The sequence below is a fragment of the Scyliorhinus canicula genome, chromosome 22, assembly GCF_902713615.1.
Source record: "Scyliorhinus canicula chromosome 22, sScyCan1.1, whole genome shotgun sequence".
Taxonomy (NCBI): Eukaryota; Metazoa; Chordata; class Chondrichthyes; order Carcharhiniformes; family Scyliorhinidae; genus Scyliorhinus; species Scyliorhinus canicula.
The window spans coordinates 29,619,968-29,647,763 of NC_052167.1; the positions used below are offsets into that span (position 1 = coordinate 29,619,968).

The window sequence follows — 27,796 nt, forward strand, 5'->3', positions numbered from 1 at the left end:
GGGGACTGGTCCGGGGGTGGCGAGTGCGGGGGTGATCTGGTCCGGGGTTGGCGAGGGCGGGGGGGGGACTGGTCCGGGTGTGGCGAGGGCGGGGGGGGGACTGGTCCGGGGCGCGTGGCAAGGGCGGGGGGTGTGACTGGTTCCGGCTGTGGTGGCGCGGGGCGGGGGGGGACTGGTCCGGGTGGTGGCGAGGGCGGCGGGGTGGGACTGGTCCTGCCGTGGGTGGCACCCGAGGGCGGGGGGGGACTGTTCCGGGGGTGGCTGAGCGGCGGGGGGGGACTGGTCCCGGGGGTGGCGAGGGCGGGGGTGGCGAGGGCGGGGGGGGGACTGGTCCGGGGGGGTGGCGAGGGCGGGGGGGCGGACCTGGTCCGGGGGGTGGCGAGGGCGGTGGGGGGGGGGTGACTGGTCCGGGGGTGGCGAGGGCGGGGGGGGACTGGTCCGGGGATGGCGAGGGCGGGGGGGACTGGTCCGGGGATGGCGAGGGCGGGGGGGACTGGTCCGGGGGTGGCGAGGGCGGGGGGGGGACTGGTCCGGGGGTGGCGAGGGCGGGGGGGACTGGTCCGGGGGGTGGCTGAGGGCGGGGGGGGGACTGGTCCGGGGGTGGCGAGGGCGGGGGGGGGGGACTGGTCCGGGGGGTGGCGAGTGCGGGGGGGGGGTGACTGGTCCGGGGGTGGCGAGGGCGGGGGGGACTGGTCCGGGGGTGGCGAGGGCGGGGGTGGCGAGGGCGGGGGGGGACTGGTCCGGGGGTGGCGAGGGCGGGGGGGGGGGGACTGGTCCGGGGGGTGGCGAGGGCGGGGGGGACTGGTCCGGGGTGGCGAGGGCGGGGGGGGGGACTGGTCCGGGGGGGTGGCGAGGGCGGGGGGGACTGGTCCGGGGGTGGCGAGGGCGGGGGGGACTGGTCCGGGGGTGGCGGGGCGAGGGCGGGGGTGGTGGGGCGAGGGCGGGGGTGGTGGGGCGAGGGCGGGGGGGACTGGTCCGGGGATGGCGAGGGCGGGGGTGGTGGGGCAGTTTTTGGCGAGAGTCGGTGTGGGTGGAACCCCATCGAGATTAACATGACTAATGTGTTGCAGATTGTGCTGAGAGTTTGTGTCTGACCTGCAGAAAGGCAATGACGAGGAAAGCCCCAGCCACAACGTAGATGTTCTTTGGCAGCCAGTCCTCAAAGGCCTCGACGCAGCCCTTGGTGTAAATGACCAGACTGTCCTTTACCGTACCCTGAAAAGGACAAGAACTTGTTTTACTGCAGGTGTCACCCCATTCCCGTCTCCCAATTCCCATTCCCGTCTCGCCCCCCCCCCCCCCCCCCCCCCCCCCCCGTTCCGACTTCCTTCCCTTTCCCATTTCAATTCTCTCCTCTCATTCACAACCTGGGGCTCCAAACAGTTTTAATAATAACCCACGCAGACACGGGGAGAACGTGCAGACTCCGCACAGACAGTGACCCAGCGGGGAATCGAACCTGGGACCCTGGCACTGTGAAGCCGTAGTGCTGGTGGAGATTTGGACTAAGGCAGCACGGTGGCGCAGTGGTTAGCACTGCTGTGTCACGGCGCCGAGTCCCAGGTTCGATCCCGGCTCTGGGTCACTGTCCGTGTGGAGTTTGCACGTTCTCCCCGTGTCTGCGTGGGTTTCGCCCCCACAACCCAAAGATGTGCGGAGTAGGTGGATTGGCCACGCTAAATTGCCCCTTAATCAGAAAACATTAATTGGGTACGTGGACTATCTGTGCCACGGTAACAGCACCTCCTGCTGTTGGTGGGGAGATCAGTTCCACTGTCAGAATTCCCTCTTCCGCGAGGTGGAGTTTGGAATTGTGAGCACGTCTAACAGAAGACTGGACAGGTTGAATCCCTTTGATACAGGATGAGAGCCGAGAATATTAAACCCTCAGGAAGCAGGGGCGCAATTCTCCCAAACGGAGACATTGGGCGCGATTCTCCCAGACAGGGAGAAATTGTAAGGCTGGCGTCAAAAACGGGCGGGTTTGACGCCAGCCTCCCCCCTCCCGACCGGGTACCGATTCTGGTCCCCGGTCGGGGCTAGTATGCCGCGGCCGTGAACTCCGGCATCGCGGGCTTAACGAATTTCGTTAAGCCCGCTTGCCAGAGTTTGCGACGGCTGACGCGTCACATGACGTCAGCCGCGCATGCGCGGATTGGAAGACTCCAACCCGTGCATGCGCGGATGACGTCATCGCGCATTTGCGCAAAACCCGCGCATGCGCGGGCCGGGATGCCCCTCAGCCGCCCCGCGAAGTGATACTGCGGGGCGGCGTCAGGACAAAGAATGCGCGGGAATCGGACCCGCTGCCCGCGATCGGTGGGCACCGATCGCTGGCCCATGGCACCCTTGGCACGGCCGTGGTACTGCCGTGCCAATCGGTGCCATGGTTGCCAAGATCCGAACTTTACGGCCGTTTTTACGAACGGCCAGACCAGGTGTGTTTGCCGTTCGTAAAAACGGCCGTAAAGGGCTGGGAACTCAGCCCATCGGCCAGCTGAGAATCGCTGCTCGCCGTAAAAAAACGGCGGCAGCGATTCGTGTCGGGAGTTGGGCGCGCGGGGGGGGGGGGGGGAGAATAGCGGGAGGGCGTCAGACCAGCATGTCCGTAAAAATTTACGACCCCCGCTATTCTCCGCACCGTCGCTGAGTGCGGAGAATTGCGCCCAAAGTGCCGACGCCGGAGTGAAAACCGGAGTGTTTTACTCCGGCGTCGGAGGCCGCTCCTCACCCCCTATTCTCCCACCCCCAGGGGGCTAGGAGCGGCGCCGTGTCAATCTCGCGCGCCGGGCCTTGGCTCCGCGTCAAAGCGGCACCGCGTAAATGACGCGGCCGGCGGTGCTTAAATGACATCACCCGCGGATGCACGTTTGCCGTCCTCCCCACGGGCAAGACATGTCGGATGGATCTTGCGGGGCGGCGGAGGGAAAAGAGTGCGTCCTTTAGAGACGCTGACCCGACGATCGGTGGGCACCGATCGCGGGCCAGACCCCTCCTGAGCACCCCCCTGGTGCTCAATTCTCTCCCCCCCCCCCCCCCCACAGGCCCCATACGCAGCGTTCGCGCGCTGTTCACGCCGGCAGCGACCAGGTGTGGTTGGCGTCAGCGTGAACCGGTCGGATTAGGCAGGCCGCTCGGCCCATACGGGCCGGAGAATCGCCGCTCGACCGTTAGAAACGGCGAGCGGCGATTCTCCGAGCGGCTTGTCGTAAAACGCGACACGCCGTTTTTTTTGGGGGGGGGGGGGGGGTGGGAGAATCGCGTGCGGGTGCCAGGGCGGCGTGGCGTGAATCGCCCGGCACTCCCGCGATTCTCCTACCCGGCGTGGGGGTCGGAGAATAGCGCCCATAGTCCGTATAATCCTGAGTCATATCAGGGTGCATGCACAGGGGCAATGTGGGTTGGGATTAGTACCTTCGTCTTGGATCGGATATCGTAACCACACTGCGTGTTCACCACGTTCTGCTGTAAAAGTAAAAGAGAAATTGTTTCAAATTTTAACCAGAGCGAGCTTTAACGGCAGCTTTAACGGCAGAGAATGATCATTATACTGACATCCCTTTCTGATTCTCACTGGGTCCCCTCCTCCCCTCGGTGCTAATTCTCTCTCGGGAACAGAATTTTCACAACACACAAGACCATTCAGCCCATCGTTTATCAGCTCTCCAAAGGTGCAATTTACCTCGTGCCCCTCCTCCACCTTCGCCCTATAATTCTGCCCATTCTGTTCCCTCTCGAACGCCGTGATTGAATCTGCCTCCAACACTCTCAGGCAAGGCATTCCAGACCCCAACCATTCGATGCGTGGAAAGCTTTACCCTCGTGTCTCCATCGCTTCTGTTCCCAATTATCTTAAATCTGTTGATGACTCCTCCAATGGGAACCACCTCTCTCTATTTACTCTTGTTCAGCCACCTCAGGCTTTTGAAAACATCGATCAATTCTCTTTTCAACCGTCCCTTCTCCAACTTCTCCAATCTATCTTTGTAACTGAAGCTTCTCAGCCCTGGAACCATCCTTCTGAGTCTTTCGTGCGCTCTCTCTAACACCTTCACATCTTCCCTGAAATGCAGCACCCAGGCGATGAGACAGAGAACAGGAGGGAGATAGAGAGCCTGGTGGAGTGATGTAACGACAACAATCTCTCCCTCAACGTGGAAAAAACTAAAGAGCTGATCATTGACTTCAGGAAGCAAAGTACTGTACACACCCCTGTCAGCATCAACGGGGCTGAGGTGGAGATGGTTAGCAGTTTCAAATTCCTAGGGATGCACATCTCCAAAAATCTGTCCTGGTCCACCCACGTCAACGCTATCACAAAGAAAGCACAATAGTGCCTATACTTCCTCAGCAAACTAAGGAAATTCAGCATGGCAAATGTTCATACTGGAGTTCAGTTACTAGTGGTGTACCGCAAGGATCTGTTTTGGGGCCACTGCTGTTTGTCATTTTTATAAATGACCTGGAAGAGGGTGTAGAAGGATGGGTTAGTAAATTTGCAGATGACACGAAGGTCAGTGGAGTTGTGGATAGTGCTGAAGGATGTTATAGGATACAGAGGGACATAGATAAGCTGCAGAGCTGGGCTGAGAGGTGGCAGATGGAGTTTAATGCGGAAATGTGTGAGGTGGTTCACTTTGGAAGGAGTAACAGGAATGCAGAGTACTGGGCTAATGGCAAGATTCTTGGTAGTGTAGATGAACAGAGAGATCTCGGCATCCAGGTACATAAATCCCTGAAAGTTGCCACCCAGGTTAATAGGGCTGTTAAGAAGGCATATGGTGTGCTAGCCTTTATCAGTAGGGGGATTGAGTTTCGGAACCACGAGGTCATGCTGCAGCTGTACAAAACTCTGGTGGGGCCGCACCTGGAGTACTGCGTGCAGTTCTGGTCACCACATTATAGGAAGGATGTGGAAGCTTTGGAAAGGGTTCAGAAGAGATTTACTAGGATGTTGCCTGGTATGGAGGGAAGGTTTTATGAGGAAAGGCTCTGGGACTTGAGGTTGTTTTCGTTAGAGAGGAGAAGGCTGAGAGGTGACTTAATAGAGACATATAAGATAGTCAGAGGGTTAGATAGGGTGGACAGTGAGAGTCTCTTTCCTCGGATGGTGATGACCAACACGAGGGGACATAGCATTAAATTGAGGGGTGGTAGATATAGGACAGATGTCAGAGGCAGTTTCTTTACTCAGAGAGCAGTAGGGGTGTGGAACGCCCTGCCTGCAACAGTAGTAGACTCGCCAACTTTAAGGGCATTTAAGTGGTCACTGGATAGACATATGGATGAAAATGGAATAGTGTAGGTCAGATAGGCTTCAGCTGGTTTCACAGGTCGGCGCAACATCGACCCTTACCAACTTTTACAGATGCACTATAGAGAGCATCCTATCGGGCTGCATCACAGCCTGGTATGGCAACTGCTCGGCCCAGGACCGCAAGAAACTTCAGAGAGTCATGAATACCGCCCAGTCCATCACACAAACCTGCCTCCCATCCATTGACTCCATCTACACCTCCCGCTGCCGGGGGAAAGCGGGCAGCATAATCAAGGATCTCTCCCACCCAGCTTACTCACTCGTCCAACTTCTTCCATCGGGCAGGAGATGCAGAAGTCTGAGAACACGCACGGACCGACTCAAAAACAGCTTCTTCCCCACTGTCACCAGACTCCTAAATGACCCTCTTTATGGACTGAACTGATCTCTCCACACATCTTCTCTGCTGAGTAGTGCTACACTCCGTATGCTTCGCCCGATGTCTGTGTCTATGTGTTTACATCTTCCGACTGGGAACTCTCCCCTGCCCCTTCCGACTGGGAACTCTCCCCGCCACCTTCCGACTGGGAACTCTCCCCTGCCCCTTCCGACTGGGAACTCTCCCCGCCACCTTCCGACTGGGAACTCCCCTCCACCTTCCGACTGGGAACGCTCCCCGCCACCTTCCGACTGGGAACTCTCCCCTCCACCTTCCGACTGGGAACTCTCCCCTCCACCTTCCGACTGGGAACGCTCCCCTCCACCTCCTGTCCATTACTAATTAAAAATCTATTTCCTTAAATTTACTGACTGTCCCAGCATCCACCGCACTCTGGGGTAGCGAATTCCGATTCACGCCCCTCTGTGAGAAGTAATTTATTCTCATGTTTACCTTAATCAGTACATTTCACTTGTATCCAATCCATCACAGCTCCAACCTATCACTGGCCTTCCTGGACCCACCCCGATCTAAACAGTAGAAAATCCAGCACATTTCTCTCTCTTGTGAGGGGGGGGGGGGGGGGGAGATGCGGGGGTGAGATGCGGGGGTGAGGGGGGGGAGATGCGGGGGTGAGGGGGGGGGAGATGCGGGGGTGAGGGGGGGGGAGATGCGGGGGTGAGGGGGGGGGAGGTGCGGGGGTGAGGGGGGGGGGTGATGCGGGGGTGAGGGGGGGGGAGATGCGGGGGTGAGGGGGGGGGAGATGCGGGGGTGAGGGGGGGGAGATGCGGGGGTGAGGGGGGGGAGATGCGGGGGTGAGGGGGGGAGCACGGGAGGGGTGAGGGGTGAGGGGGGGGGAGATGCGGGGGTGAGGGGGGGAGATGTGGGGGTGAGGGGGGGGAGATGCGGGGGTGAGGGGGGGGAGATGCGGGTGGGGAGATGCGGGGGTGAGGGGGGGGAGATGCGGGGGGGAGGGGGGGGAGATGCGGGGGTGAGATGCGGGTGGTGAGGGGGGGGGAGATGCGGGGTGAGGGGGGGGAGATGCGGGGGTGAGGGGGGGGAGATGCGGTGGTGAGGGGGGGGGAGATGCGGTGGTGAGGGGGGGGAATGCGGGGGTGAGGGGGGGGAATGCGGGGGTGAGGGGGGGGGAGATGCGGGGGTGAGGGGGGGGGAGATGCGGGGGTGAGGGGGGGGGAGATGCGGGGGTGAGGGGGGGGAGATGCGGGGGTGAGGGGGGGGAGATGCGGGGGTGAGGGGGGGGAGATGCGGGGGGGAGGGGGGGGGAGATGCGGGGGTGAGGGGGGGGAGATGCGGGGGTGAGGGGGGGGGAGATGCGGGGGTGAGGGGGGGGAGATGCGGGGGGGGAGATGCGGGGGTGAGGGGGGGGAGATGCGGGGGTGAGGGGGGGAGATGCGGGGGTGAGGGGGGGGAGATGCGGGGGTGAGGGGGGGGAGATGCGAGGGTGAGGGGGGGGAGATGCGGGGTGAGGGGGGGGAGATGCGGGGGGGAGATGCGGGGGTGAGGGGGGGGAGATGCGGGGGTGGGGGGGGGGAGATGCGGGGGGGGAGATGCGGGGGTGAGGGGGGGGGGAGATGCGGTGGTGAGGGGGGGGGGAGATGCGGGGGTGAGGGGGGGGAGATGCGGGGGTGAGGGGGGATGCGGGGGAGGGGGGGAGATGCGGGGGTGAGGGGGGGAGATGCGGGGGGGGAGATGCGGGGGTGAGGGGGGGGGAGATGCGGGGGGGGGAGATGCGGGGGTTGAGGGGGGGAGATGCGGGGGTGAGGGGGGGGAGATGCGGGGGTGAGGGGGGGGAGATGCGGGGGTGAGGGGGGGGAGATGCGGGGGTGAGGGGGGGGAGATGCGGGGGTGAGGGGGGGGAGATGCGGGGGTGAGGGGGGGGAGATGCGGGGGGGGAGATGCGGGGGTGAGGGGGGGAGATGCGGGGGTGGGGGGGGCACGGGAGGGGTGAGGGGTGAGGGCAGGCAATGTAAACGAGAGGGACAAAGCCACAGCAGACTGGCCCGAGGATACGATGACGCCCAAACTAAACGGACACCTGTAAATATATGAGCTCTGGCCACACTGGGATCAGGTGAAAGCCGACGAAAGCGAGGGTCACGGCCACAGTGGGAGGGAAGATAATTGGCCGGAAATATATCTGCTGATTTCTCTTTGTCTTTTTCTTTTTTCCATACTGTGGCTCGGTTTGTAATGTGTAACCCGTGAGTTGTGAAATATAAGACATGGAAACTCAATAAAAACACTTTAAAAAACCCTTTGGGCGATCGAATGGTCACGCTGCTCCCGAATAGCCCTCAACGCGATCTCTCGGAATGTTCTGTAATTGGAATGTGGGCTGTTTCATTCTGTGCACATTCCCCAGGTACCAGGGGGCGTGGGATCATTCCCCTTTGCCTCGGACACCCCAGGGCGCGGAGGCCCCCAGCTGCATGGCCCTTGGGCAGGGTGGTGCCCCTGGGCACCTTGGCACTGTCTGGGTGCCAGGCTGGGAGGGTGCCCTGTGTGGGTGTTGGGTGGGGTGTGGGTGCAGGGACCTTCCCATAGGGTTGGCCTGGGGGGGTTCGGGGGTCGCGTCGGTGGCGTAGGAGATCGGGACACCATTTATCTCTGGCTACATTGAGGAGTATCAGCAAGGGGAGCTCCTCAGTGTAGAGAACGGGGATATGTGCAGTCTTTGCCGCACCTTCCCCGCTCAGACCCCGTGAGTGGCGTTTTATAACCATGTGTTCCTCGGAACTGTGAGCATCGAGGAACTCGCGGCTAAGTGTGCCCGCGATGGGACTTTGATCCCATTGGTTAAATCGCGCCCTCGGTGTCTCCCACCACAGAAGCTGCTGGCTTTATCCGGCATTTTCGGTTTTTATTTCATATTTCCAGCATCTGCAGTATTTTGCTTTTACCCTTTTTAAAAATCTGCCCCTTCTCAGCCCAGCTCTGCATCCTGTCAATGTTCTGCTGTAACCTGCAACAACCCTCAACACTATCTACAACTCCACTAACCTTCATGTCATCGGCAAACTTACTGACCCACCCTTCCACTTCCACTTCCTCATCCAAGTCATTTATAAAAACCACAAAGAGCAGAGGTCCCAGAACAGATCCTTGCGGGACACCACTGGTCACTGATCTCCAGGCGGAATACTTTCCATCCACTACCATTCGCTGTCTTCTTTCGGCCAATTCTGTATCCAGACAGCCAGGTTTCCCTGTACCCCATGCCCCCTAACTTTCTGAATGAGCCTACCATGGGGAACCTTATCAAATGCCTCACTGAAATCCATATCCACCACATCCACTGCCCAACTTTCATCAATGTGTCTCGTCACATCCTCAAAGAATTCAATGAGGCTTGTGAGGCATGACCTGCCCGTCACAAAGCCATGCTGACTATCTTTAATCAAACTATGTCTTTCTAAATAATCATAAATCCTGGGCGGGATTCTCCAATCCCGCGGCAGAGTGTCCATACTGTCGTAAACGCCGTTGCGTTTTACAACGGCGTGAACGGGCCACTCCCACGCCTAATTCTGGCCCCTACAGAGGGTCAGCACTGCTCCAGCTGCAGATCCCGGCGGGAACTGGGAGCCGCGGGATCTGTGCATGCACAGTTGCGCTGACGCCAACGAGGACATGCGCAGTGGCCTCCTTCAACCCACCGGCCCCGACGCAACATGGCGCAAGACTACAGGGGCCGGCGTGTAGGAAAGGAGGCCCCCAGCCAGAGAGGCCGGCCCGCTGATCGGTGGGCCCCGATCACGGGCCAGGCCACATTGGAGGCCCCCCCGGGGTTGCCACCCCCCCGCCCCCGGGGTCGGACCCCCCCCCGGGGTCGGGGACTCCTCCCCCCGCCACCACCTGACCCTTACATGCCGAGGTCCAGCCGGCCCAGAGCACGACGTCCTCCTGCTCAAGAAACATCCATTAACCATTTGCCTGTCACACAGCCAATTCTGTATCCACGTTGCTACTGTCTCATTCATTCCACGAGTTAGATCCTTTCTCACATGCCTGGTGTGTGGCACTGTATCAAATGCCTTCTCAAATTCTATGTATACCACATCAACTGCACGACCCTCACCAACCCTCTGTCACCTCTTGAAAAGCAAATTACTTCAACACAATTTGCCCTTAACAAATCCATGCTGGTTTGCCTTAATTAACCCAGATTTGCCCAAATCCCAAATGATCGTTTATTCTGAATAATCATTTTTAGAAGCATCGCCCGTACTGAGGTGAAACTAACTGGCCGGAAGCAGTCAGGACCATCTTTGCTCCTGACAGGGACATCTCTCCCTGGGGTACAGGACCCCTCTGTGGTACGTCACAGGGTGGAGAGGTTTGTGGCGTCCAATAAACGCAAGACCGTGTGGACTCCCAAGGCCCCCCCTTAAACAACCTCACCCGCAGCCTCCCCCCACTCGCAGAGTGCTGGGAAAGATGAAGCTTAAACCCACAGTTGCAGTGATTCTCTCCAGGTGCAGTCCCCTGGGTTACAAACCCTGGGAGAGCTGCAACAGACAATCAAATGGGTGAAAAATTACTGGAGAGAATTCTTTGAGACAGGATCTGCTCCCATTTGGAAGCAAATGGACATATTAGTGAGAGGCAGCATGGTTTTGTGAAGGGGGAGGGGGGGGGGGGGGTCGTGTCTCACTAACTTGATAGAGTTTTTCAAAGAGGTCACAAAGATGATTGATCAGGGTAGGGCAGTGGATGGACTTCAGTAAGGCCTTTGACAAGGTCCCTGATGGTAGACTGGTACAAAAGGTGAAGTCACACGGGATCAGGGGTGAGCTGGCAAGATGGATACAGAACTGGCTAGGTCATAAACGGCAGAGAGTAGCAATGAAAGGGTGCTTTTCTGATTGGAGGGCTGTGACCAGTGGTGTTCCGCAGGGATCAGTGCTGGGACCGTTGCTGTTCGTAGTATATATAAATGATTTGGAGGAAAATGTAACTGGTCTAATTAGTAAGTTTGCAGACGACACAAAGGTTGGTGGAATTGCGGACAGCGATGAGGACTGTCAGAGGATACAGCAGGATTTAGATCATTTGGAGACTTGGGCAGAGAGATGCAGATGGAGTTTAATCTGGACAAATGTGAGGTGATGCATTTTGGAAGGTCTAATACAGATAGGGAATATACAGTGAATGGCAGAACCCTCAAGAGTATTGACAGTCAGAGAGATCTGGGTGTACAGGTCCACAGATCACTGAAAGGGGCTACACAGGTGGAGAAGGTAGTCAAGAAGGCATACGGCATGCTTGCCTTCATTGGCCGGTGCACTGAGTATAAGAATTGGCAAGTCATGTTGCAGCTGTATAGAACCTTAGTTAGGCCACACTTGGAGAATAGTGTTCAATTCTGGCTGCCACACTACCAGAAGGATGTGGAGGCTTTAGAGAGGGTGCAGAAGAGATTTACCAGGATGTTGCCTGGTATGGAGGGCATTAGCTATGAGGAGAGGTTGAATAAACTCGGTTTGTTCTCACTGGAACAATGAAAGTTGAGGGGCGACCTGATAGAGGTCTACAAAATTATGAGGGGCATAGACAGAGTGGATAGTCAGAGACTTTTTCCCAGGGTAGAGAGGTCAATTACTAGGGGGCATAGGTTTAAGGTGGGAGGGGCAAGGTTTAGAGGAGATGGACGAGGTAAGTTTTTTTACACAGAGGGTAGTGGGTGCCTGGAACTCGCTGCTGGAGGAGGTGGTGGAAGCAGGGACGATAGTGACATTTAAGGGGCATTTTGACAAATACATGAATAGGATGGGAATAGAGGGATACGGACCCTGGAAGTGTAGAAAATTTTAGTTTAGACGGGCAGCATGGTCGGCACAGGCTTGGAGGGCCGAAGGGCCTGTTCCTGTTCTGTGCTTTTCTTTGTTCTTTGAAAACAAGACCTGTGGCCCTAATGGGATTCCAGTCGAGGTCTTCAAAGCTTGGGTCACTGTCTGTGCGGAGTCTGCACGTTCTCCCCGTGTCTGCGTGGGTTTCCTCCGGGTGCTCCGGTTTCCTCCCACAAGTCCCAAGAGATGTGGTGTTGGGTGAATTGGACATTCTGAATTCTCCCTCTGTGTACCCGAACAGGCGCCGGAATGTGGCGACTAGGGGCTTCTCACAGTAGCTTCATTGCAGTGTTAATGTAAGCTAACTTGTGACAATAATAAAGATTATTATTTATATTACCGGGTCTGGCCGACACGTGACTCCAGACCCACAGCAATGTGGTTGACTCGTCAACCCTCAGGAATAGACTGGTCCAGCAACACCCACATCCCATAAACAAATAAATCTGAGTTTGTATCTTGAGGATAAACTTGTTCATGAATAGTTTTGATACCAGGGGGTTGGGGGAACATTTTGGGAGCCTCTTTGAGCATTACAAATATTTAACTTCCCCAACGTTGAACGGGATTCGTGTAGTGTTGGAGGCGTAGATGGAGCAGAGTTTGTAAGGAGCATCCAGGAGAGTTTTTAGAGCAGTATGTAAATAGTCCAACTCGGGAAGGGGCCATACTGGACCTGGTATTGGGGAATGATCCCGGCCAGGTGGTTGATGTTTCAGTCGGTGATTACTTTGGGAATAGCGATCACAATTCCGTAAGTTTCAGAATACTCATGGACACGGACAAGAGGGGTCCGAAAGGAAGAGTACTAAATTGGGGAAAGGCAGAGTATAACAAAACTCGGCAGGAGCTCGGGAATGTGGATTGGGAGCAGCTGTTTAAGGGCAAATCCACATTTGAAATGTGGGAGTCTTTTAAGGAAATGTTGATTAGAGTGCAGGACAGACATGTTCCTGTGAAAATGAGAGATAGCAATGGCAAGATTAGGGAACCATGGATTACGGGTGAAATTGTGAGACTAGCTAAGATGAAAAAGGAAGCATTCATAAAATCGAGGCAACTCAAAACTGATGAAGCTTTGGAGGAATATCGGGAAAGTAGGACGAATCTCAAACGCGCAATAAAGAGGGCTAAAAGGGGTCGTGAAATATCTTTGGCTAACAGGGTTAAGGAAAATCCCAAAGCATTTTATTCGTATGTAAGGAGCAAGAGGGTAACTAGAGAAAGGATTGGCCCACTCAAAGACAAAAGAGGGAATTTATGCGTGGACTCAGAGGAAATGGGTGAGATTCTTAATGAGTAATTTGCATCGGTATTCACCAAGGAGAGGGACAAGACGGATGTTGAGGCTAGGGGTGGATGTTTAAATACTCTAGGTCAAGTCGACATAAGGAAGGGGGCGGTTTTGGGTATTCTAAAAGGCATTAAGGTGGACAAGTCCCCAGGACCGGATGGGATCTATCCCAGGTTACTGAGGGAAGAGAGGGACGAAATAGCTGGGGCCTTAACAGATATCTTTGCAGCATCCTTGAGCACGGGTGAGGTCCCGGAGGACTGGAGAATTGCTAATGTTGTCCCTTTGTTTAAGAGTAGCAGGGATAATCCAGGGAATTATAGACCTGTGAGCTTGACGTCAGTGGTAGGCAAACTGTTGGAGAAGATACTGAGGGATAGGATCTATTCACATTTGGAAGAAAATAGACTTATCAGTGATAGGCAGCATGGTTTTGTGCAGGGAAGGTCATGTCTTACAAACCTAATAGAATTATTTGAGGAAGTGACAAAGTTAATTGATGAGGGAAGGGCTGTAGATGTCATATACATGGACTTCAGTAAGGCGTTTGATAAAGTTTCCCATGGCAGGTTGATGGAAAAAGTGAAGTCGTATGGGGTTCAGGATGTACTAGCTAGATGGATAAAGAACTGGCTGGGTAACAGGAGACAGAGAGTAGTGGTGGAAGGGAGTGTCTCAAAATGGCGAAGGGTGACTAGTGGTGTTCCACAGGGATCCGTGCTCGGACCACTGTTGTTTGTGATCTACATAAATGACCTGGAGGAAGGTATAGGTGGTCTGATTAGCAAGTTTGCAGATGATACTAAGATTGGTGGAGTTGCAGATAGCGAGGAGGACTGTCAGAGAATACAACAAAATATAGATAGATTGGAGAGTTGGGCAGAGAAATGGCAGATGGAGTTCAATCCAGGCAAATGCGAGGTGATGCATTTTGGAAGATCTAATTCAAGAGCGGACTATATGGTCAATGGAAGGGTCTTGGGGAAAATTGATGTACAGAGAGATCTGGGAGTTCAGGTCCATTGTACCCTGAAGGTGGCAACGCAGGTTGATAGAGTGGTCAAGAAGGCATACAGCATGCTTGCCTTCATCGGACGGGGTATTGAGTACAAGAGTCGGCAGGTCATGTTACAGTTGTATCGGACTTTGGTTAAGCCACATTTGGAATACTGCGTGCAGTTCTGGTCGCCACATCACCAGAAGGATGTGGATGCTTTAGAGAGGGTGCAGAGGAGGTTCACCAGGATGTTGCCTGGTATGGAGGGTGCTAGCTATGAAGAAAGGTTAAGTAGATTAGGATTGTTTTCATTGGAAAGACGGAGGTTGAGGGGGGACCTGATTGAGGTATACAAAATTATGTGAGGTATGGACAGGGTGGAGAGCAACAAGCTTTTCCCAAGAGTGGGGGTGTCAATTACAAAGGGGTCACAATTTCAAGGTGAGAGGGAGAAAGTTAAAGATGTGCGTGGAAAGTTTTTTACGGAGAGGGTGGTGGGTGCCTGGAATGCTTTACCAGCGGAGGTGGTAGAGGCGGGCACGATAGCATCATTTAAGAAGCATCTAGACAGGATATATGAATGGGCGGCAACAGAGGGAAGTAGATCTTGGAAAATAGGCGACAGGTTTAGATAAAGGATCTGGATCGGCGCAGGCTGGGAGGGCCGAAGGGCCTGTTCCTGTGCTGTAATTTTCTTTGTTCTTTTGTTCTTTGTACATGACACAAAAGCTAATCTGGTCATATCCATTAGTAAAGCCCTCCCCAGTCTCATTAACAAATCGGTTCTGGGTCATTTGCTCTTTGTGACTCAGTCTCTCCACGTGTCTCTCTCACTTCATTCCTCAATCCCTCCCAAATGGCTATTCCATCAGTCAAAGTGAATTATCGCAGTACAGACTGGGTTCTTACTCTTACCGCTGGGTCAGGCAGGCAACAGGAGAAGGGAACGCCACATCGTTCGCGACTAGCATTCTCCAACGAACAGTTGAAGTAAGCATTCTTGTCCCAATCATCATAACCAGCCGCTCCACAACACTGCATCTGAAAAAGAACAGGGACAACATGAGGTCAGGGTGGAGACAGAGAGAGAGAGAGAGAGGGAACCAGAGAGAGAGAGAGAGAGAGAGAGAGAGAGAAGGGAGAGGAGGGTAGGGAACCAGCGAGTGACAGAGACAGAGAGAGAGAGAGAGGGAACCAGAGAGAGACAGAGACAGAGAGAGAGAGAGAGGGAACCAGAGAGAGACAGAGAGAGAGAGAGAGGGGAGAGGAGGGGATGGAAACAGAGACTGACAGACTTGATTTGATTTATTACCACATGTACCAAAGTTCAGTGAAAACTATTTTTCTGTGGCCGAGGGAACGTACACAGTACGTACATAGTACAAAGAACAAAGAAAATTCCAGCACAGGAACAGGCCCTTCGGCCCTCCCAGCCTGCGCCGATCCAGATCCTTTATCTAAACCTGTTGCCTATTTTCCAAGGTCTACTTCCCTCTGTTCCCGCCCGTTCATATACCTGTCTAGATGCCCCTTAAATGATGCTATCGTGCCCGCCTCTACCACCTCCGCTGGTAAAGCGTTCCAGGCACCCACCACCCTCTGCGTAAAAAACTTTCCACGCACATCTCCCTTAAACTTTCCCCCTCTCACCTTGAAATCGTGACCCCTTGTAACTGACACCCCCACTCTTGGGAAAAGCTTGTTGCTATCGACCCTGTCCATACCTCTCAATTTTGTAGACCTCAATCAAGTCCCCCCTCAACCTCCGTCTTTCCAATGAAAACAATCCTAATCTACTCAACCTTTCTTCATAGCTAGCACCCTCCATACCAGGCAACATCCTGGTGAACCTCCTCTGCACCCTCTCCAAAGCATCCACATCCTTCTGGTATGTGGCGACCAGAACTGCACGCAGTATTCCAAATGTGGCCGAACCAAAGTCCTATAACTGTAACATGACCTGCCGACTCTTGTACTCAATACCCCGTCCGATGAAGGCAAGCATGCTGTATGCCTTCTTGACCACTCTATCAACCTGCGTTGCCACCTTCAGGGTACAATGGACCTGAACTCCCAGATCTCTCTGGACATCAAATTTCCCCAGGACCCTTCCATTGACCATATAGTCCGCTCTTGAATTTGATCTTCCAAAATGCATCACCTCGCATTTGCCTGGATTGAACTCCATCTGCCATTTCTCTGCCCATCTCTCCAATCTATCTATATTTTGTTGTATTCTCTGACAGTCCTCCTCGCTATCTGCGACTCCACCAATCTAGTGGGGGCAGTGGTGGAGGGGAGGGGGCAGTGGGGGAGGGGAGGGGCAGTGGGGGAGGGAGGGGGCAGTGGGGGAGGGAGGGAGGCAGTGGGGGAGGGAGGGGGCAGTGGGGGAGGGGGGGCAGTGGGGGGGGGGGGAACAGTGTGGGGGGAGGGGGCAGTGGGGGGAGGGGGCAGTGGGGCAGAGGGGGGCAGGGGGGGTGGCGCAGGCGGAGTGGCGGCTGTTTGCTGTGGGTTTCTGTTGGTTGGGTGGGTGGGGGTAATTGGGTGGGTTTAGGAGTTGGAGATGATGGTGGAGATTAATAGAGGAGGAGGTGAAGAGTTCGGACTTTAATCTGGAATGTCCGGCGGTTCAATGGGTCGGTCGAGGGATTTGTTCACCTGAAGTGTTTAAAGGCAGATGTGACTTTCCTGCAGGAAATATTTACAAGTTAGACGGGGAGGGGGGGCATTCACAGTGAGGAGAGAATTGTGGGATCCGGGGGTAGGTTTATGACGGTGTGTATATACACGGCATTCCGTCAATGTGAGACTGGAGCTGGGGTGGGCACAGGGACCGGGGTGGGCACAGGGACCTAGGGGTGGTCACAGGGACCCAGGGGTGGGTGGGCACAGGGACTGGGGGGGGTGGGCACAGGGACCCAGGGGTGGTCACAGGGACCCAGGGGTGGGTGGGCACAGGGACTGGGGGGGGTGGGCACAGGGACCGGGGGGGGTGGGCACAGGGACCGGGGTGGGTGGGCACAGGGACCGGGGTGGGCACAGGGACCCAGGGGTGGGCACAGGGACCCAGGGGTGGGCACAGGGACCCAGGGGTGGGCACAGGGACCCAGGGTGGGCACAGGGACCCGGGGTGGGGTGAGCACAGGGACCGGGGGGGGTGAGCACAGGGACCGGGGGGGTGATCACAGGGACCCGGGGGGGTGAGCACAGGGACCGGGGGGGGTGGGCACAGGGACCGGGGTGGGACAGGGACCCAGGGTAGGGGCACAGGGACCGGGGTGGGCACAGGGACCGGGTGTGGCACAGGGACCCAGGGGGGGCACAGGGACCGGGGTGGGCACAGGGACCGGGGTGGGCACAGGGACCGGGGTGGGCACAGGGACCGGGGTGGGTGGGCACAGGGACCGGGGTGGGTGGGCACAGGGACCGGGGTGGGTGGGCACAGGGACCGGGGGGTGGGCACAGGGACCGGGGGGGGTGGGCACAGGGACCGGGGGGGGGTGGGCACAGGGACCGGGGGGTGGGCACAGGGACCGGGGGGGGTGGGCACAGGGACCGGGGGGGGGTGGGCACAGGGACCGGGGGGGTGGGCACAGGGACGGGGGGGGGTGGGCACAGGGACCGGGGGGGTGGGCACAGGGACCCAGGGGTGGGCACAGGGACCGGGGTGGGCACAGGGACCCAGGGGTGGGCACAGGGACCCAGGGGTGGGCACAGGGACCGGGGGGTGGGCACAGGGACCGGGGGGGGGGGGCACAGGGACCGGGGGGGGTGGGCACAGGGACCGGGGTGGGCACAGGGACCCGGGGTGGGCACAGGGACCCAGGGGTGGGCACAGGGACCCAGGGGTGGGCACAGGGACCCAGAGGTGGGCACAGGGACCGGGGGGGTGGGCACAGGGACCCAGGGGTGGGCACAGGGACCGGGGGGTGGGCACAGGGACCGGGGTGGGCACAGGGGCCCAGGGGTGGGCACAGGGACCCTGGGGTGGGCCCAGGGTGGGCACAGGGACCGGGGCTGGAGATTCATTTTGGGGTTATTGGCAGATACAAAATGTTGTTAAAGGATTATACAGAATTCAATCAAAATGGGGAGTTGCTGTCTCACAGCGCTGAGGTCCCAGGTTCGATCCTGGCTCTGGGTCACTGTCCGTGTGGAGTTTGCACATTCTCCCCGTGTGGGCCTCACCCCCACAACCCAAAGATGGGCAGGGTAGGTGGATTGGCCATTCTAAATTGCCCTTTGATCAGAATTTCTTTTAAAAATGTAAAAATAAAACAAAGAGGGAGCACAGAGCGGGAGAGGGAAGGGAGCAGAACGAGAGAGGGGGAGGGCAGAGAGGGGGGAGGGCTAGAGAGGGGGGAGGGCAGAGAGGGGGGAGGGCAGAGGGCTAGAGAGGGGGAAGGCAGAGGGGGAAGGGCAGAGAGGGGGAGGGCTAGAGAGGGGGGAGGGCAGAGAGGGGGGAGGGAAGAGAGGGGGAGGGAAGAGAGGGGGAGGGCAAGAGAGGGGGAGGGCTAGAGAGGGGGAGGGCAGAGAGGGGGGAGGGAAGAGAGGGGGGAGGGCAGAGAGGGGGAGGGCTAGAGAGGGGGAGGGCTAGAGAGGGGGAGGGCAGAGAGCAGAGAGGGGGGGAGGGCTAGAGAGGGGGGAGGGCTAGAGAGGGGGGAGGGCTAGAGAGGGGGAGGGCTAGAGAGGGGGGAGGGCTAGAACATAAGAACATAAGAACTAGGAGCAGGAGTAGGCCATCTGGCCCCTCGAGCCTGCTCCGCCATTCAATTAGATCATGGCTGATCTTTTGTGGACTCAGCTCCACTTTCCGGCCCAAACACCATAACCCTTAATCCCTTTATTCTTCAAAAAACTATCTATCTTTACCTTAAAAACATGTAATGAAGGAGCCTCAACTGCTTCACTGGGCAAGGAATTCCATAGATTCACAACCCTTTGGGTGAAGAAGTTCCTCCTAAACTCAGTCCTAAATCTACTTCCCCTTATTTTGAGGCTATGCCCCCTAGTTCTGCTGTCACCCGCCAGTGGAAACAACCTGCCCGCATCTATCCTATCTATTCCCTTCATAATTTTAAATGTTTCTATAAGATCCCCCCTCATCCTTCTAAATTCCAACGAGTACAGTCCCAGTCTACTCAACCTCTCCTCATAATCCAACCCCTTCAGCTCTGGGATTAACCTAGTGAATCTCCTCTGCACACCCTCCAGCGCCAGTACGTCCTTTCTCAAGTAAGGAGACCAAAACTGAACACAATACTCCAGGTGTGGCCGCACTAACACCTTATACAATTGCAACATAACCTCCCTAGTCTTAAACTCCATCCCTCTAGCAATGAAGGACAAAATTCCATTTGCCTTCTTAATCACCTGTTGCACTTGTAAACCAACCTTCTGTGACTCATGCACTAGCACACCCAAGTCTCTCTGAACAGCGGCATGCTTTAATATTTTATCGTTTAAATAATAATCCCGTTTGCTGCTATTCCTACCAAAATGGATAACCTCACATTTGTCAACATTGTATTCCATCTGCCAGACCCGAGCCCATTCACTTAACCTATCCAAATCCCTCTGCAGACTTCCAGTATCCTCTGCACTTTTCGCTTTACCACTCATCTTAGTGTCATCTGCAAACTTGAACACATTGCCCTTGGTCCCCAACTCCAAATCATCAATGTAAATTGTGAACAATTGTGGGCCCAACACGGATCCCTGAGGGACACCACTAGCTACTGATTGCCAACCAGAGAAACACCCATTTATCCCAACTCTTTGCTTTCTATTAATTAACCAATCCTCTATCCATGCTACTACTTTACCCTTAATGCCATGCATCTTTATCTGATGCAGCAACCTTTTGTGTGGCACCTGTCAAAGGCTTTCTGGAAATCCAGATATACCACATCCATCGGCTCCCCGTTATCTACTGCACTGGTAATGTCCTCAAAAAATTCCACTAAATTAGTTAGGCATGACCTGCCTTTAACGAACCCATGCTGCGTCTGCCCAATGGGACAATTTCTATCCAGATGCCTCGCAATTTCTTCCTTGATGATAGTTTCCAGCATCTTCCCTATTACCGAAGTTAAACTCACTGGCCTATAATTTCCTGCTTTCTGCCTACCTCCTTTTTTAAACAGTGGCGTCACGTTTGCTAATTTCCAATCCACCGGGACCACCCCAGAGTCTAGTGAATTTCGGTAAATTATCACTAGTGCATCTGCAATTTCCCTAGCCATCTCTTTTAGCACTCTGGGATGCATTCCATCAGGGCCAGGAGACTTGTCTACCTTTAGCCCCATTAGCTTGCCCATCACTCCCTCCTTAGTGATAACAATCTCAAGGTCCTCACCTGTCATAGCCTCATTTCTATCAGTCGCTGGCATGTTATTTGTGTCTTCCACTGTGAAGACCGACCCAAAAAACCTGTTCAGTTCCTCAGCCATTTCCTCATTTCCCATTATTAAAACTGCCTTCTCATCCTCTAAAGGACCAATATTTACCTTAGCCACTCTTTTTTGTCTTATATATTTGTAAAAACTTTTACTGTCTGTTTTTATATTCTGAGCAAGTTTACTCTCATACTCTATCTTACTCTTCTTTATAGCTTTTTTAGTAGCTTTCTGTTGCCCCCTAAAGATTTCCCAGTCCTCTAATCTCCCAGCAATCTTTGCCACTTTATATGCTTTTTCCTTCAATTTGATACTCTCCCTTATTTCCTTAGATATCCACGGTCGATTTTCCCTCTTTCTTCCGTCCTTCCTTTTTGTTGGTATAAACCTTTGCTGAGCACTGTGAAAAATCACTTGGGAGGTTCTCCACTGTTCCTCAACTGTTCCACCATAAAGTCTGTGCTCCCAGTCTACCTTAGCTAGTTCTTCTCTCATCCCCTTGTAATCTTCTTTGTTTAAACACAAAACACTAGTATTTGATTTTACTTTCTCACCCTCCATCTGTATTTTAAATTCCACCATATTGTGATCGCTCCTTCCGAGAGGATCCCGAACTATGAGATCATGAATCAATCCTGTCTCATTACACAGGACAAGATCTAGGACCGCTTGTTCCCTCGTAGGTTCCATTACATACTGTTCTAGGAAACTATCGCGGATACATTCTATAAACTCCTCCTCACGGTTGCCTTGACCGACCTGGTTAAACCAATCGACATGTAGATTAAAATCCCCCATGATAACTGCTGTACCATTTCAACATGCATCAGTTATTTCTTTGTTTATTGCCTGCCCCACCATCTCGTTACTATTTGGTGGCCGATAGACTACTCCTATCAGTGACTTTTTCGCCTTACTATTCCTGATTTCCACCCAAATGGATTCAACCTTATCCTCCATAGCACCGATGTCATCCCTTACTATTGCCCGGATGTCATCCTTAAATAACAGAGCAACACCGCCTCCCTTACCATCCACTCTGTCCTTCCGAATAGTTTGATACCCTCGGATATTTAACTCCCAGTCGTGACCATCCTTTAACCATGTTTCAGTAATGGCCACTAAATCATAGTCATTTACGATGATTTGTGCCACCAACTCATTTACTTTATTCCGAATACTACGAGCATTCAGGTAATGTTGGTTTTCACTTATGTTGGTTTTTTTACCTCTGTTTTGAGAGGGGGGAGGGCTAGAGGGGGGGGGGAGGGCTAGAGAGGGGGAGGGCAGAGAGGGGGGAGGGCAGAGAGGGGGGAGGGCAGAGAGGGGGGAGGGCGAGAGAGGGGGGAGGGCAGAGAGGGGGGAGGTGTCAGGCTCCCTCCCCCCCGGGTCACCATTGCCACTCTCTCCCCCCTCATCCCAGGTCTCCACCGTGTCGCGTCCACCCCAACCCCCCCCCCCCCCCCCCCAGGTCCCCACCGTGCCCAGCTCCCGTCCCCAGTACGGTTGCAGGGTGGACCGATGAATACGTACGTATTTCTGGACGGCATCAACGAGATTCTGGAGGTCAATGTCTTTACGATAACCATCGATGTTTTCACGGAAAAATGTCTCCACCTGCCCCTTTACCCAGTCTTTAAAGACGAAGGCCAGGATCCCAGCTGCAAGTTCCAACGTGAAAATGGTTCCGATGATTATAGAAAACTAAAAAAAAACAATTGTCCAGATTTGGACCCAGTTAGAACCAATCTCAAAAACAGCAGAAGTTCCTGTTCAGCTGCAAGTTTTCGATGTCCCTATCTGACACTCAAATGAAAGGGATTCTCCCAACGTCGCTCTCCCATCGCTGCCTCAGGTCAAAGATCCAACCGTTAAACCCATGCAGCAGCTCCAAAGATTTCATCCTCATCTTCCAATATCTCCAAACGGAGACCTTAAAGCTGGTGTTACTGAAGCTGAATAGTCCCATGACCTGGGGGTTACTGAAGCTGAATAGTCCCATGACCTGGGGGTTACTGAAGCTGAATAGTCCCATGACCTGGGGGTTACTGCTTCCAGCCATCGGGACTCCCCATGTTCAATATTCCAGCTCCATAACATCGGGCCTGTCTCTCAATCTTGGAAACATTCTCCAGCTGTGGTTCGATAAGGAAATTCCGACATCCCTAACAGGGTAACGGGGTGTAAATCACTGGAATCCATTGATCCCAGGCAGGGAGTGACATTGGGAAGTCAGGAATTGGGGCAGATTCTTCAGTCCTCCTCAGCACAGTGGTTAGCACTGTTGCTTCACAGCGCCAGGGACCCGGGTTCGATTCCCGGCTTGGGTCACTGTCTGTACGGAGTCTGCACGTTCTCCCCGTGTTTGCGTGGGTTTCCTCCGGGTGCTCCGGTTTCCTCCCACAGTCCCGAAAGACGTGCTTGTTAGGTGAATTGGACATTCTGAATTCTCCCTCGGTGTACCCGAACAGGCATCGGAATGTGGCGACGAGGGGCTTTTCACAGTAACTTCATTGCAGTGTTAATGTCTGCCTACTTGTGACAATAAAGATTATTATTGTATCTCGCAGTTTGGATCATTTTAATGTTTGTGAAGACGATCCACCAAAACACAAAAATAAATCAAATTCCACCCAAGTTTCTTTATTCCAAACTCCTGGTTAGTCACCCATTCCAGCAGAAAATGACCAGGAATCTCACACCTAGAGAACATCCCCATCCCCAGCTGAGTCCCCGCCTGGGGGTGCCAGAGTACCCACCCTGCCCCAGGGCACCAGCCTTGGGTGCCGCATTGGATTGGATTGGATTTGTTTATTGTCACGTGTACCGAGTTACAGTGAAAAGTATTTTTCTGCGAGCAGCTCAACAGATCATTCAGTACATGGGAAGAAAAGGGAATAAAAGAAAATACATAATAGGGCAACACAAGATATACAATGTGACTACATGACACCGGCATCAGATGAAGCATACAGGGTGTAGTGTTAATGAGGTCAGTCCATAAGAGGGACATTTAGGAGTCTGGTGACAGTGGGGAAGAAGCTGTTTTTGAGTCTGTTCGTGCGCGTTCTCAGACTTCTGTATCTCCTGCCCGATGGAAGAAGTTGGAAAAGTGAGTTAGCCGGGTGGGAGGGATCCTTGATTATGCTGCCCGCTTTCCCCAGGCAGCGGGAGGTGTAGATGGAGTCAATGGATGGGAGGCAGGTTTGTGTGATGGACTGGGCGGTATTCACGACTCTCTGAAGTTTCTTGCGGTCCTGGGCCGAGCATTTGCCATACCAGGCTGTGATGCAGCCCGATAGGATGCTCTCTATAGTGCATCTGTAAAAGTTGGTAAGGGTTAATGTGGACATGCCGAATTTCCTTAGTTTCCTGAGGAAGTACAGGCGCTGTTGTGCTTTCTTGGTGATAGCGTCGACGTGGGTGGGCCAGGACAGATTTTTGGAGATGTGCACCCCTAGGAATTTGAAACTGCTAACCATCTCCACCTCGGCCCCGTTGATGCTGACAGGGGTGTGTACAGTACTTTGCTTCCTGAAGTCGATGACTAGCTCTTTAGTTTTGCTGGCATTGAGGGAGAGATTGTTGTCGTTACACCACTCCACTAGGTTCTCTATCTCCCTCCTGTATTCGGACTCGTCGTTAGTCGAGATCCGGCCCATTATGGTCGTATTGTCAGCAAACTTGTAGATGGAGTTGGAACCAAGTTTTGCCATGCAGTCGTGTGTGTACAGGGAGTAGAGTAGGGGGCTAAGTACGCAGCCTTGCAGGGCCCCGGTATTGAGGACTATTGTGGAGGAGGTGTTGGTGTTCATTCTTACTGACTGTGGTCTGTTGGTCAGAAAATCAAGGATCCAGTTGCAGAGTGAGAGCCAAGTCCTAGGTTTTGGAGCTTTGATATGAGCTTGGCTGGGATTATGGTGTTGAAGGCGGAGCTGTAGTCAATAAATAGGAGTCTGATGTAGGAGTCCTTGTTTTCAAGATGCTCTAGGAATGAGTGGAGGGCCAGGGAAATGGCGTCTGATGTGGACCGGTTGCGACGGTATGCGAATTGAAGTGGGTCAAGGCGTTCCGGGAGTATGGAGGTGATGCGCTTCGTGATCAGCCTCTCGAAGCACTTCATTACAACTGACGTCAGGGCCACCGGGCGGTAGTCATTGAGGCATGTTGCCTGGTTCTTCTTTGGTACCGGTATGATGGTGGTCTTCTTGAAGCAGGTGGGGACCTCGGAGTGGAGTAGGGATAGGTTAAAGATGTCTGTGAATACCTCTGCCAGCTGGTCCGCACAGGCTCTGAGTGCACGACCAGGGATCCCGTCCGGGCCCATCGCCTTCCGCGGGTTCACTTTCAGGAAGGCCGATCTGACTTCGGAAGCTGTGATGGTGGGTATGGGTGAATTATGGGCTGCTGGAGCACTCAACAGCGGATTGATGGTTACCTGCTCAAATCGAGCACAGAATGCATTGAGTTCATCGGGGAGGGGTGCGCTGCTGCCAGAGATACTGCTCAGCTTCGCTTTGTAGCCCGTTATATTGTTTAGTCCTTGCCACAACTGCCGAGGGTCTGTCAGTGACTCTAGCTTGGTTTGATATTCTCTCTTGGCATCTCGGATGGCTTTGTGGAGGTCATACCTGGATTTCTGTATAGGTCAGGGTCGTCTGCCTTGAACTCCTCAGATCTGTCCTTCAGTAGGGAGTCAATCACGCGATTGAGCCATGGTTTCTGGTTGGGGAACATACGTACTGCTTTCTTTGGCACGCAGTCATCCACACATTTGCTGATGAATCTCTACAGTGTAGAAGAAGGCCATTCAGCCCATTGAGTCGGCACTGGCCCTCTGAAAGTGTCCTCAGCACATTGTCCTTCCTCGATAGGTGGATTGGCCATGATCAATGTGGGAGTTATGGGGATAGGACGGGAGAATGGGCTGAGGACACTTTCAGAGGGCTGGTGCAGACTCAATGGGCTGAATGGCCTCCTTCTGCACTGTATAGATTCTATGGCTTCTAGATGGCAGTGGTCATGAGTTTGAAAGGTGTTGTCTAAGACGGGGCTTTGGGTCATGGTGGGCGTTGGGAGGGTCACAGCGTGATTGGTCGCAGTGTTCCGGCGGTGATCCCAATCGTGGGAGAAGCAGTCAATGGCCGCTATCGCCATTTTTATTAAGGATGGTGGCCACTGCCGCATTTTAAATGAGAACGAAATGAAACGGTGTGCAGTCTCCCGGCCAGAAGTGGCAGCAGTGAGCAGGTCACTGACGTCAAGCTCCCTGTGTATACATGCTTTTGATGCCAAATCATGGATGACAGCTTGTTCCATTTTCTGGCTGCTGGCAAGCAAGGCAAGAGGACTGTGAAGATGGATCATTTTGTTACAAGTAGGAGACGGGCAGCGGCACAAATAGGCAGAGTACCTACTGGCCAGGATCTCACATCTGAATCTGCTGGGGAGAGCTGCTCCGGAGAGTCCAAGGCAGGACAGAGCAGTGCTAGTGTTAGCTCTGTACACAGCTCCAGGGTCTCTGGTTAACAGCCTACGAAGAACATAGGATAAAGATAATTTCTTGAGATATGTTTTTGTTAATTGTGACAAAGCAAATAAGGATGCAAAGCCCATGTGTGTTATATGCAGGGAAGTACTGGAAATTAAGTGAAGTTTCAGATTGTGACAGAGAAGTGGTGGGTGGAAAATACCTTTTGAGGTTGAGTTATTAACTTCCAGCTGACTCCAAATGCAGCACAGTGGTTAGCATTGCTGCCTCACGGCGTCAGGTAGCTGGATTCAATTCACAGCATCAAAAACCCGGGTTCAATTCACAGCGTCAGGGACCCGGGTTCAATTCACAGCATCAGGGACCCGGGTTCAATTCACAGCGTCAGGGACTCGGGGTCAATACACAGGGTCAGGGACCCGGGGTCAATTCACAGGGTCAGGGACCCGGGGTCAATTCACAGCGTCAGAGACCCGGGGTCAATTCACAGGGTCAGGGACCAGGGGTCAATACACAGGGTCAGGGACCCGGGTTCAATTCACAGCGTCAGGGACCCGGGTTCAATTCACAGCGTCAGGGACCCAGGTTCAATTCACAGGGTCAGGGACCCAGGTTCAATTCACAGGGTCAGGGACCCAAGTTCAATTCACAGGGTCAGGGACCAGGGGTCAATTCACAGGGTCAGGGACCAGGGGTCAATTCACAGGGTCAGGGACCCGGCTTCAATTCACAGCATCAGGGACCCGGGGTCAATTCACAGGGCCAGGGACCAGGGGTCAATTCACAGGGCCAGGGACCAGGGGTCAATTCACAGGGTCAGGGACCAGGGGTCAATTCACAGCGTCAGGGACCAGGGGTCAATTCACAGGGCCAGGGACCCGGGGTCAATTCACAGCGTCAGGGACCAGGGGTCAATTCACAGGGCCAGGGACCCGGGGTCAATTCACAGCGTCAGGGACCAGAGTTCAATTCACAGGGTCAGGGACCAGGGTTCAATTCACAGGGTCAGGGACCCGGGTTCAATTCACAGCGTCAGGGACCAGGGTTCAATTCACAGCGTCAGGGACCCGGGGTCAATTCACAGCGTCAGGGACCCGGGGTCAATTCACAGGGTCAGAGACCAGGGTTCAATTCACAGGGTCAGAGACCCGGGTTCAATTCACAGCGTCAGAGACCAGGGGTCAATTCACAGGGTCAGAGACCAGGGGTCAATTCACAGCGTCAGAGACCTGGGGTCAATTCACAGGGTCAGAGACCCGGGGTCAATTCACAGGGTCAGGGACTCGGGGTTAATTCACAGCATCAGGGACCTGGGTTCAATTCACAGGGTCAGGGACCAGGGTTCAATTCATAGCGTCAGGGGCCCGGGTTCAATTCACAGGGTCAGGGACCCGGGTTCAATTCACAAGGTCAGGGACCCGAGTTCAATTCACAGCGTCAGGGACCCGGGTTCAATTCACAGCGTCAGGGACCCGAGTTCAATTCACAGCGTCAGGGACCCGGGTTCAATTCACAGCGTCAGGGACCCGGGTTCAATTCACAGCGTCAGGGGCCCGGGTTCAATTCACAGGGTCAGGGACCCGGGTTCAATTCACAAGGTCAGGGACCCGAGTTCAATTCACAGCGTCAGGGACCCAGGTTCAATTCACAGCGTCAGGGACCCAGGTTCAATTCACAGCGTCAGGGACCCAGGTTCAATTCACAGAGTCAGGGACCCAGGTTCAATTCACAGAGTCAGGGACCCAGGTTCAATTCACAGCGTCAGGGACCCAGGTTCAATTCACAGCGTCAGGGACCAGGGTTCAATTCACAGCATCAGGGACCCAGGTTCAATTCACAGGGTCAGGGACCCAAGTTCAATTCACAGGGTCAGGGACCAGGGGTCAATTCACAGGGTCAGGGACCAGGGGTCAATTCACAGGGTCAGGGACCCGGCTTCAATTCACAGCATCAGGGACCCGGGGTCAATTCACAGGGCCAGGGACCAGGGGTCAATTCACAGGGCCAGGGACCCGGGGTCAATTCACAGGGTCAGGGACCCGGGGTCAAT

General features: G+C 54.6%; 1 protein-coding gene across 1 annotated transcript in view; it reads right to left on the reverse strand.

Moving 5' to 3' along the window:
* LOC119956250 (tetraspanin-5-like) overlaps positions 1 to 27,796 on the reverse strand; it is a 48,599-nt gene that overhangs the window by 8,001 nt on the left and 12,802 nt on the right. The window contains exons 4-7 of the mRNA XM_038783283.1: positions 21,789 to 21,959; positions 14,773 to 14,898; positions 3,415 to 3,465; positions 1,096 to 1,215 (exon numbers count right to left, since the gene is read on the reverse strand). Coding sequence (XP_038639211.1) covers positions 1,096 to 1,215; positions 3,415 to 3,465; positions 14,773 to 14,898; positions 21,789 to 21,959 — 468 coding nt within the window. The remainder of the gene's footprint in view (positions 1 to 1,095; positions 1,216 to 3,414; positions 3,466 to 14,772; positions 14,899 to 21,788; positions 21,960 to 27,796) is intronic.